General features: G+C 37.0%; 1 protein-coding gene across 2 annotated transcripts in view; it reads left to right on the top strand.

The window, feature by feature from the left end:
- Positions 1–2,407: 2,407 nt before the first annotated feature.
- Positions 2,408–20,871, top strand: part of plxdc2b (plexin domain containing 2b) — a 41,447-nt gene continuing 22,983 nt past the window's right edge. Inside the window, exon 1 of one of the 2 annotated variants that reach the window (XM_043244318.1) lies at positions 2,408–2,853. In XM_043244318.1, coding sequence (XP_043100253.1) covers positions 2,751–2,853 — 103 coding nt within the window. In that variant the 5' untranslated portion in view covers positions 2,408–2,750. The remainder of the gene's footprint in view (positions 2,854–20,871) is intronic. The other variant, XM_043244317.1, reaches the window with a different exon arrangement.

Here is a 20,871-nt window from a genome sequence, read left to right as displayed (position 1 = left end):
TTCATCAGTTTTGCACTTTCATTTTAATGTCTTTCTGTATTTCTCCATCTCTTTCGGTGCTATTGAGAAGCACTAGAAAAAAATTTGCTTTCTTATAATTGTATCTAAAATGCCTTTTAACTAAACTTAAACTGGATTGTAAATTTTTATAATGCATTATAATGCTGTATTGGGTTAATAAATAAATTTACTGGCAGAGTAGGAGATATACCATAGACCATGTCTATGAAATATGATTCAAATTAGTTGTATTATTCAGATTAAACATAATTCAAAATTATGTCTAAATTATGTCTTAAAGATAAATGATGAACATTTTTTCCACAAAATGGTATCCAAGTAAACTGCAGTGTTTCTTAGAAATAAGTGATGAAAAAAAAAACAATAAACCAGCTAAAGTCACAAGCAAGTATCTGACAGAATCATTTTTATATCATCTACTGGCTACAGATCACAAACTTTTATTTTTTATTCAACTGTTTAAAGAGTAATTTCTTTAAGAAGAAAACAAGTTGTATTTTCAATTTTAAAGAGTTTACTTGTGTTTTCTGTCAGAAATCTACATTTGAGTCCAAGTGCATGCTGGGAAGAGAAAGAATGGTGAATATTTAGGTAGGGAATGCTTGAAAAATGTAAAACTGTTTATTCGGATCATGTTGGATTGACTCACATAAAGTGAGTCACAGAATTACATTCTTAGTTATAAAATAATTGAGTTATAAATCTAGAAGCACAGGTTATTTTTTTTTTACATTGTACCCAATTTATTGTTTCTCTGTCCCTCCAGCACGTGCGAAGACTTAACGTATATATTTAGTTTACATTTACTTGAGGACTTCAAAGAGAATTATAGATAAAGGGCACCTGGCTTACAGTTAAATACATTATACAGTACCTTGCAAATCCCTATCAAAGGAATGCTGTCATAAACACGAGCACAATAAATCAAGTTCCTCAGATTTGAAACCAGGGTTTTCAGTCAGCATTTCTACGTGTTTTGACTCTTGGTGCGACACTGTAAGGGTGTTTAAATTGGAATGCTAATGTGGCGGCTTTAGCATGCTTCATCCTTAAATGTTTTTGCTAGGCTGCTTGTCCTGATCTGAAGGAGCAGAGGGAGGTGGTTAGCGCTCAACCACAGCTCACTGCCTCTCAGTCCTCTAGAGGGACTCTGCTTGGCAGACAGTGTGGAAAAGCCTGCCAGTGCCATTCCCAAACATTAATGATCCCCCCCTTTCACCCCCTCCATTGCCTGTCTTGCCTGTGGGCTCTCAGGAGGAGACAACAGAGGCAATCTTTACCGAATTTACTGTACTAACATCAAGGACAATCAGTACCGACTGAGAGCGAATAAACTTGACCAGTTGTGATCCGTAATTCGTGCATACAAGATATAATTTAGTAAATGATCTGAAGCGGATTGTGAATTTCCGACACATGGGTCAAAGGAGACTAATATATATTAAGTTTCGTGTTTATTTATTTTGAAAAAAAGAAAAGAAATCCTACCTTTCAGTTGCGCAGTTGCCTGTTTAGTCCATTTGAATAAATCATGTAAAAATATCATTTTAAACACATTTGTTAAATAAATGATCTATTCTATATAAATATTTAAATTCTTCCCATGTATTCGAATTATATTATTGTATTTTTCCAACATGTTCAGCGGTCTCAAATATTTATTTGTAAAAAATTACAAATGTTGGATGTTGCTGAACATTTGATCTGGTTTCATTTTTACCTGAATTTTAAATGTACTCATAAATGTCTGCCGATGTGGACAACACAATTGTGGACTTTTTGGATTTTTATTATCTTCTTTCTCTAACAGCATATTAGTAATGTGTACATTTATGTAGGCTAATAGGCTATTAATTGATATTATATTTATTTCACGATATTATTACAATATATATATTGTATATAATTCTCTTTATTATCTGTCTTGTCTTGTTATCGTGTTGCACTGTAGAGCTTCTGTCACTAAAACAAATTCCTTGTATGTGTAAACATATCTGGCAATAAAAGTGTTTCTGATTTCTGATTCTGATAAACAAACATGTTTTCTCATAAATACATAAATACAGGTGGTTTTAAAGGGTGTGAGTGATTTTATTATTTGACAAAATAATAAAAATATCTAAAAAAAAAAAAAAAAATATATATATATATATATATATATATATATATATATATATATATATATATATATATATATATATATATATTTTTTTTTTTTTTTATTATTATTTTGTCAAATAATAAAATTACATTTTAGTAATCTTTTGTGAATTTTAAAGCGGAACTGTTGCTATTTTAAAAACGCGCGTTGCTGTGTCTTTTGAATCGGTGTTTTCGTGAAAACAGTGGCACTTCTGCCAAATCCACTTCATGAGAAGCCCCCAGCGCAAGCAAGTCAGATTCAGGACACCATTGGTGGTGCATGTGTGACGCCATCTACACCTCCTGGTTTTGTGGTGAACGCATGGATAAGAGGCGAGCTGGGCTGGTTTGTTTTTTAGACTATCTCGAACTCCGCTAGGACTAGCTGGGCTCCGGAGTCCGAGGGAAGCGCGTCGTTACCGGGAGCGCGGGTCCTCGCATCACAGGAGCGGAGAGGCAGAGCTCCAGCAGCGGACTGCGCGGAATGCTCAGCGGCTGACCAGGCGCCGTTTGTCTTTATTTTACATCTTCTTTGGCGACGACGGAGCAAAAGAAACTGAGGACATCTGCCTCAGCGGATATCTGATATGGCGGGTTCAAGCACGCTCGATGTGTTTGTGGGAATTGTTCTAGTTTTGCACGCTTTGGGAAGTGTTTTCCAGATCACCAGAGGAGAATTAACGGCGGAAGGTGAGTGCTCGTGGACTCCAGTATACGCTGCCCTGATGACAGGAGTTTGTTTGGACGATAGGGATGTGCAAAATCAGGTATTCGCACCGGGACCCGAGCCTACGTCCATTCTTCATGCCTACCCTTGATAAATAGGACTTGTAAAACGAAAATACTGAATGCGTTTTCATAAGTTGATACAGTAGCCTACTTCACCCCCCCCCATCACATCTGAAAGCGTAGAAAAGCTGACAAGTCTGTGCATAGGCTATTCTGTAATTTCTCACTCGTGTGAACTTTGAGGTTTTCGGTTCGTATGAATAGCCTGTTAATGTTGATGCTGAATTGATTTTTAATGACACCAGGAATAAGCTAGCACGGGTAGAGCGTGTGGTTTTGCTGTGCTGTTGTGATCTGTTGTTTGTATGCCAGAGGCGATGTTTATCAGCAGCTGTTTTCAAGGGGTATGTGAAAAGAATATGAGTGGGGAAATATTGTACCTTCAGCTTCTTTCATGTGTAGCTAGACTGGTTTCTTTGACTTTGCCCTAAAGCACATAACCTGTTCATCAATGGAGCAGCTATAAGGTTTCTAATCACCTTCTACTGTGTCGTTTCACACTGCGCAAGGTTATTTAACGTGAGACACAGGAGGCTTCAGCATACTGTCCTGAAACTGTTATTGGCCGTGTACACGTTTGAAGAGGAAAGCACGCTGGAGTAATTCACTCTTCCTCGAGTCATAAATTCCAAAGTGTTTCTATGTTTTGACCCTTCCGACTTGAGCTCGTTGTGTCCGATTTATAACCTCCCATTGTCTGTCTGTCTGGGTCTCTCTCTCTCTCTGTACAGATCTCGTATAGAGATACTATTTGTTCGATTTCACAAGAGCGAGAAAGCTGCACTTCTGAATATCAGCACGATTTTTAGAATAACAGCAAAATGTAGCAGGTGAGATGACACTTTAAAGGAATAGGTCGCCCCAAAATGAACATTTGCTTTCAGCTTACTCACCCTCAGGCACCCTCTGACCTTTTTTTTTTTTCCTTCTTCAGTGTTTAGCTGAAACCCTTGCCTTTGGTTATTAATGCATTTAATGTCAGCAGCTGTCAGTTTTTGAAAATGACCAAAAAAGCACATCAAGTAATACAATATTAATACCCCTGGCCCCTGACGGTTGAAGTCTTATGAAGTGAAACGGTTGATCTGTGCAAGAAACTAAGCTTTGTTTACAAAAAATATTTACAGTATTGTTACCATTAATCCATAGCCTCAGGGAAACTTGGTCAGAAGTCACTTTTTTTGTACATGAAGCACCCAATAATGAAACATGGATGTTTTAGATTTGTAATGCACGTAACGTCAATAAACTAGTCTTTATCAGTTCACCTTAAACAATGTGAAACCTAAAAAACTAATTTTACCTCATCATTCAAGTGCTCGGTTATCACAGGCTCATCAGTTCTTCAGTCCAAGTTTGAACTTGGAGTAATTGGACTGCTTGATGAGTTGGCAAAAACCAACATCATAGCATCTTATTTGCAGGTATTTCGACTCATTTAGAGTAAGGTGGGCTGTCAGGCACATCCTAAAGTGAGTTTAGATTGAGTAACTTGTAGATCGGTGCTGTTTGTTCTACGGGCATGAGCTGTATCAGATGGTTTGGTCCGACTTGGTAAACTGGTTAATATAGTTCACTAAAAAGAACAATTCGTTCACAAACCAGACCTCACTCTGGACCGTTTGCCTGAGGCTATGGATTACAAGTAGTTATACAGATAGCCTAATAATGTTCAGTTTCTTGCACAGGCCGATCGTTCAACCTCACAAGACCACAATATATAACCAGGAACCAGTCGTATTCATTTTATCTTCTTTATGTGATTTTTTATTCTCAAAGTAACCACTGACCACTGTTTTTAGTTAAAAAGTAACCTACATCTTGATTGGCCTGGGGCTCAGGAAAAGTAAATGCTTTGTATGTTATTTGTAATGGCTTTCTGGGTATGTAAGAGAAACCCTGCTCTTATCAATCACTCTCTTTTTTTCCCTTGTTTTTGAAAGTCATAAAAACATTATTGTAATCGCAGGCAGCAATTATCAAGTGACAGCAATCAAATGATCCAGTCAATTCCCATTGGACAAAATAAAGCCCTGCTGTACATGTTTCTTGACTGAGAAGCCATTTCACTCAGATATACATCACACACTGAGGGATAAAAGACCATTTCTGTTTCAAGCCAACTTTAATCTCTCACCTTTTGTTGTTTGCTTTATGCAAAATGATTGTTGTTGTATACCATATCTAAATAAGAAATGCAAATAATATGAAAAAATTAAATAATTGTTAAAAATGAATGCTTGAATGTGTGATACGTCAAAACATTGAATGCCCAGCTTGGAAGTAGGGGATTTTTCAAGTGCACTTGAAGGCAGCATGATGTACAAATCAGCACTCAGACCGCTTGGCCAATCAAACCGGAACTAACTGTTGTGGTAAGGGTGTTGCACCATTGAAGAGATGGTTTAATGTTCTTGTTTTTTATAAAGTATTTGAAATTCTGAATCAGAAACAGAACTCTGTGACCTAGTTTGTAGCCTACTTTACTGGCCTTGGCAGGATGGAAAATACATGGGAGTTTTGGACAAAAAAAATTGAAGCATATGTTTCTCACGTCTATGTTGAGTATGGTTGTGTGTGTGTTTTTGCATAATAGATTGTTTATTTCTTGTTATAGAGTAAAACAACAAAATAGGCCAAAGGTTATGAAGCATTAGATAAGCCACACGATGGTGATTCACATTCAAGTTTGTGATAACCATGATTTTCCTGCCTCATGCAGATACAGATCCTGAGACTTAGCAAATGATAAACATGTTCAGACAATTCTGAATACCAAAGCACAGTTAGTTGATAGATAAAAACTGAGTCAATCCTCCCTATGATTTTCAGTTCTTCCTCTAATATTACATGATATTTGTTATATATGGATTGAGAATCATGCATTCGGTCAGAACATTTATTTGAGTTGAGTTTACAGTGGTTTAAAGGGAACAAAGGATAATGGCTGAGCAAAAAGTGAAGAAAGACTCAACAAGAAGGGTTTATGAATTATAGTTCATATTTGTTAAAAAGCAGTATGTTGCCAGTCTGCTATAGATGATTCAGGAAATACCACTCTGAAACTGCAGAGATGTAGCAAAGGATAGATGGTGAGAATGTGGGGGCCCCACAATTCTTAAGTAGTTCATCCAATGGGTTGGGTTTAGGTTTGTATTCAGTCTGTCTTTGTCACCCCCTCCCTTTGGCTCCTCTTCTTTTCTCTCTCTGCCCTCAATTTCTTCCTGAGGGTTATACTTTTAACCATAACATTTTTTTCTCTTTAGTGAGCTTTAGTGAATAATAAAAAAGCCTTTTTATATTTTTTGTATCTTGATCTCAATCCCGATCAAGTTAAAGCCTGCTTTCAGCACGTTAAATTCAAGAGCATTACCCTGTGGACATTTTTACCAGTTGCACAGGTCAAATTTTCACTGTTTTCAGTCCTTGGCACTGCACGTGTACTCGCTGTCTCTTAGGGAGTGATGGAAAGCTATAATATCTCATCAGAACATTGAATCCAGAGCTGCTCCTGGGCTGTAGACCTCCTCAGAGATTGGGTGATGTCTTTGGCCCTGGATTATCAATCCATTATACCTTGGCAGCAATATAAAGGTACATCTTGGCAGCTTAAACCATCACATCGAGCATCACTAGATTGTGTCTGCTTGTACCTCGTAATGTTTTTCTCTTTCTTGAACGTTCACAGCTCACATGAGCAGTCAGGTAACTTCATCTCTTCATGTGGTCGAGATGTGCATCTCTTGTACACATAAAGTGGCTGTCTCTCGGCTCATGGCCCAGATAAAGCATTATTTATAGAGTGTGCTGGCCATCTGCAGTGCTGTGTCAGAAAAGACTTTATTAATAGGAGCGAAGAGCTGGGTGTGTTTCTTTCTACCGTTACAACAATATTAATAGTTTGTTGCTAAATTTGGTAGAGCGAATAAGATGTCACACAGGTGGAATTTCCTTTTTTGGGCCATTACATTAAATCCTATTCAAAACATAAAGACATGCACACTGAAATGTACAGATATATTATATTTACCAACATTCTTGCTCACGCACAAACTTGAGCCTATTTACTTAGACAGCTTTCTACATGTGATCACAAACCGTGTCAATTTGTAATTATTGCAGGTTTCTGATCTCTTTTTTTCCCACTTCCCAATAGGAAGTTACCATGTTAGCACATCTGGTTCTCTTAATCTCTTGCGAGTCAAGAATACGGCAGATATTAATGAGGATTAGAGTGAATATGTATCAGGTTCAGCTTCCATCCTTGTCATTTCATAGTATCAAAAGGGTTCCCGGTAGTTTGTTTTGTTCATATCTTAATACTACCAGTGATTCTAGTCTGGATTATGTACTGGACATGTATTGGCTGTAAAAATGTTTACTCTGAAGTATAGGTGGACATTAAATGTTTTTTGGGGTTTTTTTTTTCAATGTCCTGTTCTTATAGCTTTTCCACCCTTGAAGAATAAAGTAAGAAATTATTCTTTAAACCTATATATTGAGAAATATATCATGCCAAGTGTTTACTATTATAGTTGTCCTTCAGTAACAGATAGTTGTGGTTGCTCCATCTGGACGTCATTAGAGTTGCACATCCTTCCTGCATATTTTCCATCATTCTCTTCTTTTCTGTAATTCTTTTGTCTAATAAGTCTGTCTGCAGCTTCATTCTCACAATCCTGAGCCTGTTTGAATAAAGCCTGTAGGTGTGACTGTGGAAGACGATGGAAGACTTGAGCTTGAGCTCATTGGATATTTTTCAATCCTGATTTTCCTTAACTTGACTAAGTTGGATATGAATCCCTCTCTCTCTCTCTCTCTCTCTCTCTCTCTCTCTCTCTCTCTCTCTCTCTCTCTCTCTCTCTCTCTCTTTCTCTCACTCACACACACACACACACACACACTGTTTAGACAGAATTAGGCCTCCTGGCGTCAAGTCGGCATCAAGTTAACTGACCATAGCACTGATGCACAGCCTGTTTCTAATACACAGCCTGGTTCTAAGTTCATCATCCATCATAATGCCAAAAGCAGAAGCCTCCCACACACACAAACTCATGCACACAAAAAACGAGCCCTGCAGAGGCAGCCAGCGGAACTTCCATTGACCTTCATGTCTCTCAGAAGTGACTGCTGTAGGGGGAGAAGACCGCTTGTAGAAAGATCCTGGGAGGAGAGTGGGAGAGAAGCAAAGAAAGACGTGGTCCAAAAAGAAAGCACAGCACTAAATAGTCAGATGATGGGAAAAGAATTAGTCAGAGAAAACAGATGAAAAAGAATACATGTTGGGCAAGATGGTCATTTGGAATGAGTTGGTTTGAATGCTTAGGGAGATCCTACATTGCAGTCTCTGCAATTTTCCTTTGCTTCTTTCAGCACGGCGGATAACTGAATGGATGGCTTGAGTCAGGCTTTATCTCTCCTTGAATGAGTTCCTAAGAAAGCATGAATAGAGCTATAAAGAAAAGGATAGAGGGGGTCCTTCTGGGTAGGTATGCTTGCAGGGCCTGACTGTTGTTCCCAGACACTGCCATGCATCCACCAAGCCATTACCAAAAACTAATATCGCACTTTGTGAATAAACAGTCACGCTCAAAGGGGTATGAAGTTGTTCAGTTACATTTACCCCAACAGAAGAGGAAGGTAAAAACACGCCTCGACCCTAATCAGAACAAATCACATTAAAAAAAGTGCCTCCCATGACCTCACCGAATACAGCTGTGAAAGAGAGGGAGGAGAAAGAGAGAGTTTCTTGGTGAAAGTCACAGAGGTTTCCAGTAGTTGTCTTTTGTGCTCTAAGGGTCTTGTGTGTTTCACATGCTCACAATGCTTTTCAGGCCTCCAGCAGTGCTTTTGTTTTCAATTCTTCCCTGAGTCTCTTTCCATCTTTCTCCGCCATTCCCTGTCTTTTTCTCCAGGGCCGTAATAATGGTACTCAGTATGAGGTCCTTTTCTTCATAGCTTAGCTAATTACCTCTCAACAAAAGTTAATTACACCACTCTGAAGTGTTTGTTATTCTTTCACAAACATATTCAATGCACTATTCTCAAACATAGCTAACTAACAGCAGATTATGTGTGCTATTAACCTGAGTTGTGCATTTACACATTAAAAGTGTAGAGTGGGTGGTTTTTTTAACTTCTTGAAAAAAAAAGGCTGGCTAGATGCTGTAATCTGCTCTCATGACACTTAAAAGGATTTCTTGCACCTGTTCATGTGCACTGACCCAAACATAAGTAGTGAATGCAGAGCATCTAGTGACTTTAGAACAGAGCCTCTAGTGTGAATGAGATGGAATGGGTGATGAGGCAGAGAGATTGGAATAGCAAAGTAGTAAATGTGTCTCTCAGGATTTGTGTTTGTGTGTGTTTGTTTGTGTGTATGTGTGTGTGTGTGTGTGTAGAATGTCTCTGTGGGGGGTTAGCAGAGGTTGACTCAAGGGGAATGAAAGTTTCAGTTCACTCATGCAAACTCACAAGCACTTAAGTGCTAGACAAAGGACAATTAACCAGAATGTTTCTTCTCATGAGCGTCGTTTCTTTTTCTATTACATTTTCTTTTGGTAGGACGTTGTGTTTGCTTTTATGTCTAGTTTTGCTGCTCTATTTATCATGCAGCTCTAAATATCTTTTTAAGTATTCTCTTGGGTCAGTTGTACTAAAATTTCTCTTTTTTCCTCTTATGCAAAATTTGCATTCACTTTTTTTCATTATATTTTTAATTTTAACTTTGTTGGATACTTTTCTAGAGGCTTTCCGTAACAACTATTAATTGATTATTAATTGATAAATCCTCCTAGTTTTAAGTATTTTGTGGTACTAATTAGTTACACAGTTACATTAGATGCGACAAGAGACAAGTTTTAGTAGTAAAGACTTTTATATTGAAAGAGACAGTGTTGTAAACAATAGCATTTAATGTTCAAACTAATGTTTTATTGTGAATATGAGCTGAAGAATGAGTGTAGGTTATCACAATCGCTCAGTGCTCCCTCATAATACTTTACTCTACATAATGCAGTGGACTTTTAATGAAGTAATAGAAAAGGCTTTCAGTGAAGCAACACAATGTTCCTTGATTACTAGTTCGAAAGTAATGGAGACTTGGGATCAGCTGTTAAATTGTCAACCTTCAGATTTGAATCTGTGGTGAAAGGAAGTAGTTATCACAAAAGAGGCTCTGTTGTTGACACTATGCTTTTAAAAAAACTCTGTTATTTTGTCTTTTTTTTGACTAATATGCATTGCTAAGAGCTTAATTTGGAACAACATTCAATGTGGTTTTCTTTAGATTTTTTTTGCATCCTCAGATAGTTGTTTAAGAAATATTATCCTATTCAAACAAACCGTACATCAATGGGAAGCTTATTTATTCAGCTTTCAGATGCTGTGTGAATTTTATTATGGCCCATCATATCACTTATGACTGGTTTTGTGATCAGTGGTCACATTCTCTGTCACAGTTTCCACTAAGAAAATATTATACCGCATAACTGTTTGACATTGATAATAATAAGAAATTGATAATAAGATATTTTTGCGTATTTAAACACTCAAGCAGCATGTTAGAATGATTTTTGAAGAATCACATGTCACTCAAAGCAGGAGTATTTAACTTTGCATCACAGAAATAAATTGCATTATAAAATATATTAAAGTACGTGCAACCCTACAGAAGGCAAGCAATTTAAAAAAGGATGGGTCTTCTTTTTAGCGTTTTGCATTGTGTGCCCAGCATTCAGTCAGGTGCAAAGCCTCAATTACTATGTTTTTGCATTTTTTATAAGCATTAGATATCATTTGAAACATAAACCCAACCACAAATGTTTAAAAAGTAGCGCATGTTTTGTTGTATTTATACGTAACATGCTATTTTATACTCGCATAGTATACAATTAGTACATTTAATGCAGAAAAACATAGCGTTACCTAAATATTTTAGGAAGATGCTTCTTCGCAAGGACATCATAATTATAGGTGGTACATAGTTTAAATATCCCTAATCCTAAAACATAGAACAGGTACTGGGTAGAATTAGGGATGTAGAATAAGGTCATGTTATTAAAAGCATTAATATGTTCTAAATTAGCACTAATAAATGACTAATATTCTAGTAATATGCATGCTAAGAAGCAAATAATAGGTATAACCATAAAATAAAGTGATACTTATACCGAAAATGTGACAAGGTTGGCCAGAGTTAATCTGCAGAAAATGGCTAATGGAATAGCCCTTACTAAATGTGACTGTCACTTCTCCCAAGTGTGTAAATGATGTGCAATTTAGAAGATCACAGAAAGAGTAGTAAATGTCTTTGCAAATTTTAATATTCTCCCTCCAGCCATGAGTTCTCAAACACATAAATTACAGTCCAGAGAAACGGTGTATTTTAAAAGCAGCACTTTAACAAGCATAAACAAAACACCACACCCTCGCACCAGACATGAATGTCTCTGGTTGCTAATATTTCATCAGAAATAGCTAACACCAAATGGCCCATAGCATTTTCAAAACATTGGTCTACTTGTTTGAGTGTCCCCACATTTTCAGTGCAGTAACATTGACTCCGACCGATGACAGATGGGGCAGAGTTTGTAAAACCTGTTTGAAAACAGTCATTATTTTTGCTTTTTTAATCAATGTTAGTAGGGCTAGTATGGTTATTATTATCTTTTATATTTTTGGAATTAAGAAACTCTTATTTTTGGCTAAAATGTTTAAAGATGTTTAAAGTCCTTTTTCAAAATAATAAGTTCAGTCTCTCAGTAGCTCATAAATTCCCGACTCATGTACATGATGGTGTTTTCAGCTGCATACAAGCCTTAACAGGACTGTGTGGGCTATGACTAACTCAGACTTTAACAATAAAGCTTTGTGTTTCTGCAACTGGAACCATGTATGTGTGTGTGTGTGTTTTAGGGAGTGTATGTATGAGTGGTGGGTGGGTGTGTGTTTGTTGGTTGAGGGAAATTCACTGTAGCAGAAACAGGCAAAAACACTCAGATCCGCGGAGCTGTAAAGCATAAACACATTCAACTTAGTGCTCACAAGGATTTCTATAGGAGACTCCCCTGGACCTCATCCAATTCAAAACTTGCTTATAAAATGCTTTTATAAGTAAATAAAATAATTATTTGAATAGTTTGAATGCAGTATTTTAGGATCAGTGTTTGCATACTTGGACTATATAAGCACCAAATGAATTGAACTTCTCATGTTTTGAAAATGATGAAGTCATCAGTGTAGCGTTTGCAACATCTGCTTGTTTTGAGCACTTTTAAATCCCTATATATTGAACTATTTATTAGCTTGTTAGCTTTTTAATAACTAGGGATGATAAAACATGAATTAGAACATATCTACCATATTGGCAGTTGTTTTGCTCATTTCGCTCTAATCTTGGCAAGTGTTCCCCTCATCCCAAACCAAAATCACAGCTTCCAATATTTTCATCTGTTATAGCTACATTATTATATACACCACTGTAACAGAAGAGCATGGCACAATAACAGGGTCATGAGTTTATTTCACAGGGAATGCATAAATGTACTTTTTAATAATAAATGTATATATATTCATAAATTTGAGTTTATTTTTTAATAAATGTAAATTTATGTTTTATTTACAAACAAATTTGCACAATTACACTGTAGATGTGTTATTGTGACATTGCAGTTGGAGACAGACGGAGCTCTTGTGCTAAGGGAGGCCCGCTGCCCATCTACATACTGATAGTTATTGCTCATTACCGAATGTCTTGTTGTACACAGTAATGGGGGTGGGAGATCAAAGAGAGACCCAACTGTGCTGTCTCAGGGATTGTGGGCGAGTGTCTGAATTGCTTGATCTAAGAACAGCCCCAAGGATATTATTTTCACATCGTTCTTTTCTCAAGGCAGTCAACAGCATCATCCATAACCGGTGTTATAATTCTGCGTTTGTCTGTGAAATCTAGGTAGTATAGCATACAGTGATAAACCTTATTATCACCTGTTATCACTAATTTCAATAACCTTTAAAATATCCGTTGGACATAACTAAATTTAGCTCATGATGTTATCTTTTACTTTATGTTTATTGCTATCAGCATAATAATTTCTTTCAGCTTCAGTGATCAAAACTCACTTTCAAGCACCATTAAAAGTGGCCAAACATTTTATATTGTCTAGTCATATGTTTTAGGATTGTTTGTGATCATTATTCATTAAGTATTTGTGATCGCCCACAGGGGTTTTTATCATTATTTTGAACTGAGCTAGCGCAAAGGCTAACAGTTGTGTGCGTTGTGGAGTATTAAGGGTTTATGTTTCTAGGATAATTTAATCAGCGAAACCTAATTGAGCGTAATGAACATGCTTTTTTGTGCTATGCCCCCGCTGACACTTTTTAAGCACAATAAAATTAAGTCTGACATGTTAATTACTTATAAATTATGCATAGCGCGCTCTCTGTCCTTGGCGGGAGGTCAGGGTTTGTGTCAGTGTGATGCCAACTAACTACGCTAGAAAATGCAACCAGCCACGATTGAAGCCTTGTGAAATGTTAAATAACCTTGACGTCTAGATATTTGGCTGAAACAGAGGAAGCTATAGCTGTGGGATCTTCTGGTGTTTGTGTGTTAGGGATACCTCACGTCGCTCCAAACCTGTATTACTTTCTTCATATATTTTGCTTGCAGGGGCCTTCTCTGGTTCAGGTGCTATGCGTTTAAGGTATTTTATTGATTATTTCCTGTGGTGATGCTGTTAACTCAACGGTCTACCAAGTTTCATTGATCTTGAGCACATAAGCGCTGCTAATGTCATGTGGATTCTTTTCATGTGTTAAATAAATTTCTTTTTACACACATTTACACTCATAAATACAACTAAAGCTAAAACAAGTCACTGTCGAGTAAAAGTGTCAGATGTATTTTGTATTGTTCTGAAAACACTGGTCAAGTACAGATTTGATATATTCAGTGGAGAGTCTTGTGGTGACCCCTGACAGATGTACTTCATGAAAACATTTAGCTGTATCCCCAGAAGTAAAACAAACACCAGGCTCACCATGAAAAGAGGTCAGAAACCAGACTGATACAGCAGCACAACAAGAGCAAAAGAAAAAAAAATAGGAGAACTATTGGCTAACTAGGCCAAAAGGTTTCATTTAAGGATTATTGTGTATGTCCAGATGTGTTCAACACATTAGGGAGCATTCAGTAACTGTTATGATATATGAGAGTAAGTCTCATCTGTGTTCAACAGCAGCTGGTGTGGAGGGCGTTTCTTATTAATGTGTTTAACTACAGATGTCAAGGGTGTCAAGCCAAAAACACATTTTTGGTGTGCGTTTTATGAGCCAGTGATTCCTACAGAATTCTGCTTTTGTAATTGGCCTAACTTTGGTTGTACTGGAATATTATGAAACTTTGATGCACGATATTCAGTTTGGCTATTCAGTAACCAGTGATTTGTGTTTAAAGGGATAGTTCACCCAAAAATAACTTTCATGTCACTCTCATGTCGTTCCAAACCTTCCTCTTCAGAACACAAATTAAGGTATTTTTTTTGTAAAATCTGATAGGTTTCCGAGTTGTTCACATTTAGTAGATAGCTGATAAACAACACTGATAACGTTCTGGGGAACTGGTGACGTAATTGTGGAGGACTTTAATTTGGGGAGAAGAATTGTTAAATAAATTATGTTATTATTGTTTTCTTTGCACACAAAAAGTATTCTCGTAACTTCGTAAAATTATGGTTGAACCGATGTCACATGGAATATTTTACAGATGTCATCGCTACATTTCACGTTGCAGTTGTGTTGCTGTCTATGGAGGGTCAGAAAGCTCTCCTTTAAAAAAAAAGTACTAATTTGTGTTCCAAAGATGAACAAAGGTCTTATGGGTTTGGAACGAAATGAGGGTGAGTAATTATGACAGAATTTTTATTTTTGGGTGAACTATTCCTTTAATATTGATGTGATTTTTATGTTTTCATTATAATTTACATTGACATTACCCTGAAAGAGTGTTAAATGTTTAAAAGAACCATTAAAAGGCTTTTAAGTTCACACGCGTCATAAACTGAGATGTTGAAACATGCTTTAATAGGACCAGGCTGTGTGAGTGCAAATCTGGGCCATGTGTTGTGAGGTCTATCGGTTTCTCAGAGGAAATGAGAATGGCAACCAAGAAATCTACTTTGAAGTTGCTGGTTGAGGGAAGATCCTTGTGAATCAGATGTGCCTCTCCTGAGGTACAGTGCAGTGCCAACAAAACATACAAAAATAAAAACATTTACAGTCTTTGCTCATTTCATTGTACAATGTTGACTATTAAGATTTTATGATATATTTTTTTATTTAAAAATACATCAATGCCTCTATTACGAAAAAGGAAAAACAGGGACTGTGTCGTCCAAAGCACTCTTGCTCTATACAGTATGCTGGAGCACTGCATGTATATTTTAATGTGATAAAATAACTGCTCAGACAGGAGTAAGACAGCAGCATCAGCCCAGCATTTTTTTTAACTATTATATACTGAATTTGATTTTACTACATATAGTCTATATTTTGCCATCTCTGTGACTCTGTGATTTTAGCAGTCAAACCACAGAAGAACATTAACTAGAAAACATAGGTGGAGTACTATTCAAATAAAATAGAAATGGTCAGTTTGCTGCTTTGGTTGTAGCCGTGAGAGAACAAGATATGTTTGGATGATTGTTGTTGATGAGCCAACAAGCAGATGTAATCAAGATTTTTGGCTTTCTTAGAAACAGATCAGTTCTTCCATTCCGTTAGTCTTATTTTTTTATTAAATCTGAACATGTGATTTCATGGAAAATGTCATTAATTCATCAGTCTAACATTCCAGAATGCGAGAGTGCTTAGATATTTACATGGCATTTCTTTAACTTTTCATTTTAGCCACAACAATTTACCCACTGCTATTAACTTTATTTACACACACACACACACACACACACGCACTCATAATGTAAGCATACGTATAAACAAATCACACAGCATGTATGAACGATTTAAGCTGCTTACATTGCCCTAAGGGAGGTGAATGAGACATGCGGGGCGAGGTTGTTTCATCCCAGACCAGCCATCTTCCTTTTACAACCCTAATAAACGTGTGTGTGTGTGTGTGTGTGTGTGTGTGTGTGTGTCAGTAAGAGAGAGAGAGAAATGTCTGCTGGGTTTAACTCGTGGGCTCTTTAAAAACAGGAAATGACAACACTCTTGCTGTTCTTGATTCCTCCAAAGGATTTTTATATAATCAACACTGAGCGTTGCATTTTTTGTCTGGTCATTTTGTCTTGTTCAGTTAGATGGCTGAGGTGAAAGAAATAAGTGATTCTCCCATATGTGGAATGAAAATGGCACAGTCAAGACATTTGTATGCAGTGCAGCATTCAACCTCTGCCTGATAACAAGTTAAATGTAATCGCTGAATGAGATTTCCTACAGTCAAGAGAGGTATGGTTTGATTGTTCCTGCAACACGGCGTGTTATTGTAGCTTCCTGCATGCCTGTGGGATGATAGTGGAGATAAGTCCTAGATCTTCTTAAGGTTAAATGGCCAAAGAAAATAGATTGGCTTTCTGCTCCTAAAGAAGGAAAATATATTCAAAACCTTTTGAAACAGGGTTAATACAACACCTTACAAAGGGCTGGAATAACAATATGGAACCACAACATTACAGACAAAGGGCTCTTATGTTCAGGTTCATTTAGTAATGTTAGTTGTAAAAGATAGTGTATGTGTAGAGCATATACGTATAGTTACAGAAATATAATAATTAAAATTTTTGCATGCAACATTTTAATACAGCTGGTGAATAGAGGTCAAACCAGCCACTCTAAAATATAATACAAACGTAAACCTTGTCATATTTGATCAGAGATTTATTTTTGTACACAGGAACCTTAAGAAGGTAAAAGACTAAAAAGGAGTTGATATGCCAAGAACCGTGTGGCGCTGCAGAGAACCCATTTAGCTCACAGGGGGTCCTTTGAATGTTAATGGCTCTACTTAGAAACATTTGTCACCCAAAGAACTGTTGAAGTACCTTTTTAAAAATGTAGGAAGCTTCATTCCTTCTGTGAAGCTCATTGTAATGAGGTAGATATTAGAGCAGAGAAGCGTGGGCACATTGTGCTAGAAAGCTATAGCAGCACAGCAGTCCATACAGTAATGAACTCTCAAGCTGTTCATGTATTTACCACAAATAACCTTTAGTAAGAACAATCAGAGGATGTTACTTTAGAGGAATGGTTCACCCAAACATAGTTCATAATCGAAGCGGTATGTGGGTGTGTGTTGAATTAATGGTGTAGGACAAGGCCACTCATGACTTGCAGCTCAAGGACCTCAAGTCCCTTCTTATACTAAATATTACACACACACACACACACACCCCTGGAAAGCATCACTGCAAATTGAGGTCCTCAGTACAGCACATACAGCACATAATCAATTCCAGGGCTCCAGGTAGTGAGGGAATGGCAGTGTTTTTTTACAGGTTATATATATATAGTAGGTTAGTGATAGGCCATTCATGAACAATCTGTTCTTTCAATGTGTCTGTCACAGTGACAAATGAAGAAAAAAGTAAAAATAAGAAAGAAAAGTAATTATTTATGTTCCCTATAAATGATCTTTGGCTGTATAATGATGATTTCTTAAGTTGGAATATGATTAAGATTAATGTTCTATGGTGTTAAGAAATATCCCTTAGACCAAACCAACAGTGTTAACAAATGCAGAGGTTATATAAAAACAAATATTCCATGCTGTTTTAACTTCCTCATGTAGATTTGAGCTGTTTTGATAAACCACATTCACAAGGTTAGTACCAGAGCTTTTCATCTCTCAAGTGCAACGGCGTATCACGTGAGCTACCAAGAAAACCTACTGAATTAGAAAACCATGTATATGAAGCTATATACGAGACAACAAAGTTCAAAAGTATCTTTGTTAAAATAGTTTTGATGTCATAACAAAATATTCTGCAAACTACGACCAGCAGTCAACCAAAGAATTTAAATATACACAGATAACAAATAAATAATGAACAGGTATGATAATCAAATGAATTGGCATAGCAACTAAATAGAGCGGGAAACTAGAACAAACATAGGAAATGAAACAAAATTAAAAATCAGTGGTAATGAAAACTAAACTGATAATTAGCTGTAATGTTTGTATACAACTTAGATTGTATTTGATTGCTGATAATTGAATAAATTGGATTCATTGAATTTGAGTTCGACCAGTGAAACTGTTGAATAAAAAAGTTGTCAGTCTTATATATTACATAGTATTGTATTGTATTATAATGCATAATTTTGATTGTGAGTGCATCCGAGCAGTGTGCGTGTTCTTTCTGAGATAAACACGCCTTTATGGCTCTCTACTCATTTAGTTAATTGCATTTGCCTGTCAGCTGAAGCTTTTATGTGAAGAGGGGATTACAGGAATAGCTTTACTGATATACACGCTATGTCGGCTCAATACTGAGGTCATATCTTTGACATTTCTAAATATCTGAATGCTTGTCTCCGCAAACTAAACGCTTGTGGCAAATGAATCAACAAGTGGCCTAAAGAGCAACTTTATCATAAACTTTACCCTGTATGGTGCTACAGTGTACCAGTTTTTGTATGTGTGTATGCTGGGCAGTCATCTTCCTGCACACACACACACACACACACACACACACACAATTCATGTGTTCAGATCCTTTTATGTTCTAATGTCGCCTTCCACTCATTAGTACTTTAAATTAGCAGGATGTGCAGCAGGTCAAAGGAAATTGAGGCTTTTGAAGCAAAAAAAATTACTAATGTGACTAAGCAGTGCAAGAGAATGACACAGGTGAGAGAGCAGGAGATGGATGAAGTTAAACGGTGAGGAGGACATTAATTAAAAGCCATTGAGCATGGGATGAATACTCTTAATTATACATGCGTTGTGCACACAAACGCACTGGTTTATAAACGAATATGACTGCTTCGTATGAATTTTGATTGATGTGCTCAGTGTTTTGGAGGTACAGTACATGTATCTGTTTTTAAGATTAAAGCAAGCAATCACACGGTGTTTGTATAACAAGGGCAACGAATTTCGGTGTCAGTGTGAAGTAAAAAAATAAAAAGCAGGTCGGGTTGTCAGTGCATGTGGGGCGGGGGGGGACTTTACATCACGTTTTACATTTTCTTGGCTGCGTGCCCTGTATGAGTTCCCTGGAAGCCGCATTGCTGGTGCCATCCTTTAACAGATGAATTATATGAGCAGATGTGAAGTTGTGTCCATCACAGCATTGTACTAAAAATGATGGTCTGAAGCTGTGTGTGGTTTGAGCATGGGTTTGGAGGCCAGTGTTTAGCTGGGTTAAGTATACCTCTCTGTGTGAATGGTTAGTAAACGAAACCTTATATCACCCTAGGGCAAAGCCAGCCATCTGTATTCTGTCATTACTGTCAGCCACAGACCATATAATGTACGCAGACTATCATCCACACACACATACTAGAAATGATTACAAAGTCATTCTGGGTCTTGCACTCAAGTATATAGACATCACTTAATTATGCAACGCTATCAGTCATACAGATACAAAGTAGAAAAGGCATCTTTTCATGGAATTCTCTTGGTGCAGTGTGTGTACCATGTCCAGTTGGTTATGTGCGTGTAAGTCTCTGAGACGGATGTTTTTCCAGCCACTGCTGAAACCAGTAACAGCCATGCTGTGTTTCAATTCAACTTTAATACACATCAGTGCACATCAATGCTCAGCATGCGTAGTGTGAATAATTTTCTTTGAACACTTTGTTACAAACATATTTAAACATATAATTGTGTAGAATTTAGGACGATGCCCCTTTCAAAGGCCTTCAAATACTTGAGATAAATTTATGCTTAGTGGTAATGATGATTAAATAGTTTTCACACTTTCAGAATATGTCCCACAAACTGTAAGGGTTTCTCTGTACAGTAAACATCAACATTTTTCATATAATGATTTGGTGCTTAATTTGTTTCCATTATGATAAAAAACACAGTTGTGCTGTGTATGTTTGTGGAAGCTATTCTTTGCTGAACAAAAAGTTCAATAGAACAGCGTTTATTTAAAAGTCGAAATCTACCGTAATATCACACTAGAAATGTCTTTACCGTCACTTTTGATTAATTTAATGTACCTTGCTGAAAAGTAGTATTAATTTCTCTTAATCGTATTGAACCCAGACTTTGGAATGATATATAAAGATAATTTATTTTGGGTTCAGGTAGGAAAAAGATAGATGGTGCGCTCACATATTTTTCGCATATAGAGGGGTTTGTGTGTATCCTGAGGTCGGATGACCTGTTCCAGCATGCTTCACCTTCTCTGTAATTACACACACTAATATGTCTGCTTCATATAGTGGCTGGAGAGCGCAAGCCAATCAATCAAACTCTTCTAGACTTCTGTAAGGTTGTAGACTGTAAGTAGACTTCATGTAACTTTGAAGTGCCCTTTGAATGGATCTGAACCCCATAACCCCAGTACCCCTCCCCCAACTCCTGTCTTTCATTTATACATTGGTACCTCATATTACTTTTTTTATGTTTTCTTTTGTTCCAGAGCAGTGACTCAAGATAAATGCATGTGGTCTATTAACTTTTGTTTTCCGCCTTTACCCTTTTGTTCTCTCCCTCCGGCTGTCCTCCTCAGATTAATTAGGAGTAATATATCAGTCATTTTGATCGTTTTAGACATGACTGGAGGGAAATTCTCATTTGTGGGTAAATTTCTCTCCCTCCTTCTCTTTCTTCTGTCTGTCATTTAAACACACATACCGTAAAGATACACATTCTCCCTTCGTATGGATAACACACACTCACACTGGTTCCTCTTCCTTTCCTCCCGTTAGAATGTA

Source organism: Puntigrus tetrazona, chromosome 7 (assembly GCF_018831695.1).
Source record: "Puntigrus tetrazona isolate hp1 chromosome 7, ASM1883169v1, whole genome shotgun sequence".
Lineage (NCBI taxonomy): Eukaryota > Metazoa > Chordata > Actinopteri > Cypriniformes > Cyprinidae > Puntigrus > Puntigrus tetrazona.
The sequence above is the reverse complement of the archived record's forward strand: the minus strand, read 5'-3'. Positions and strand labels throughout refer to the sequence as shown.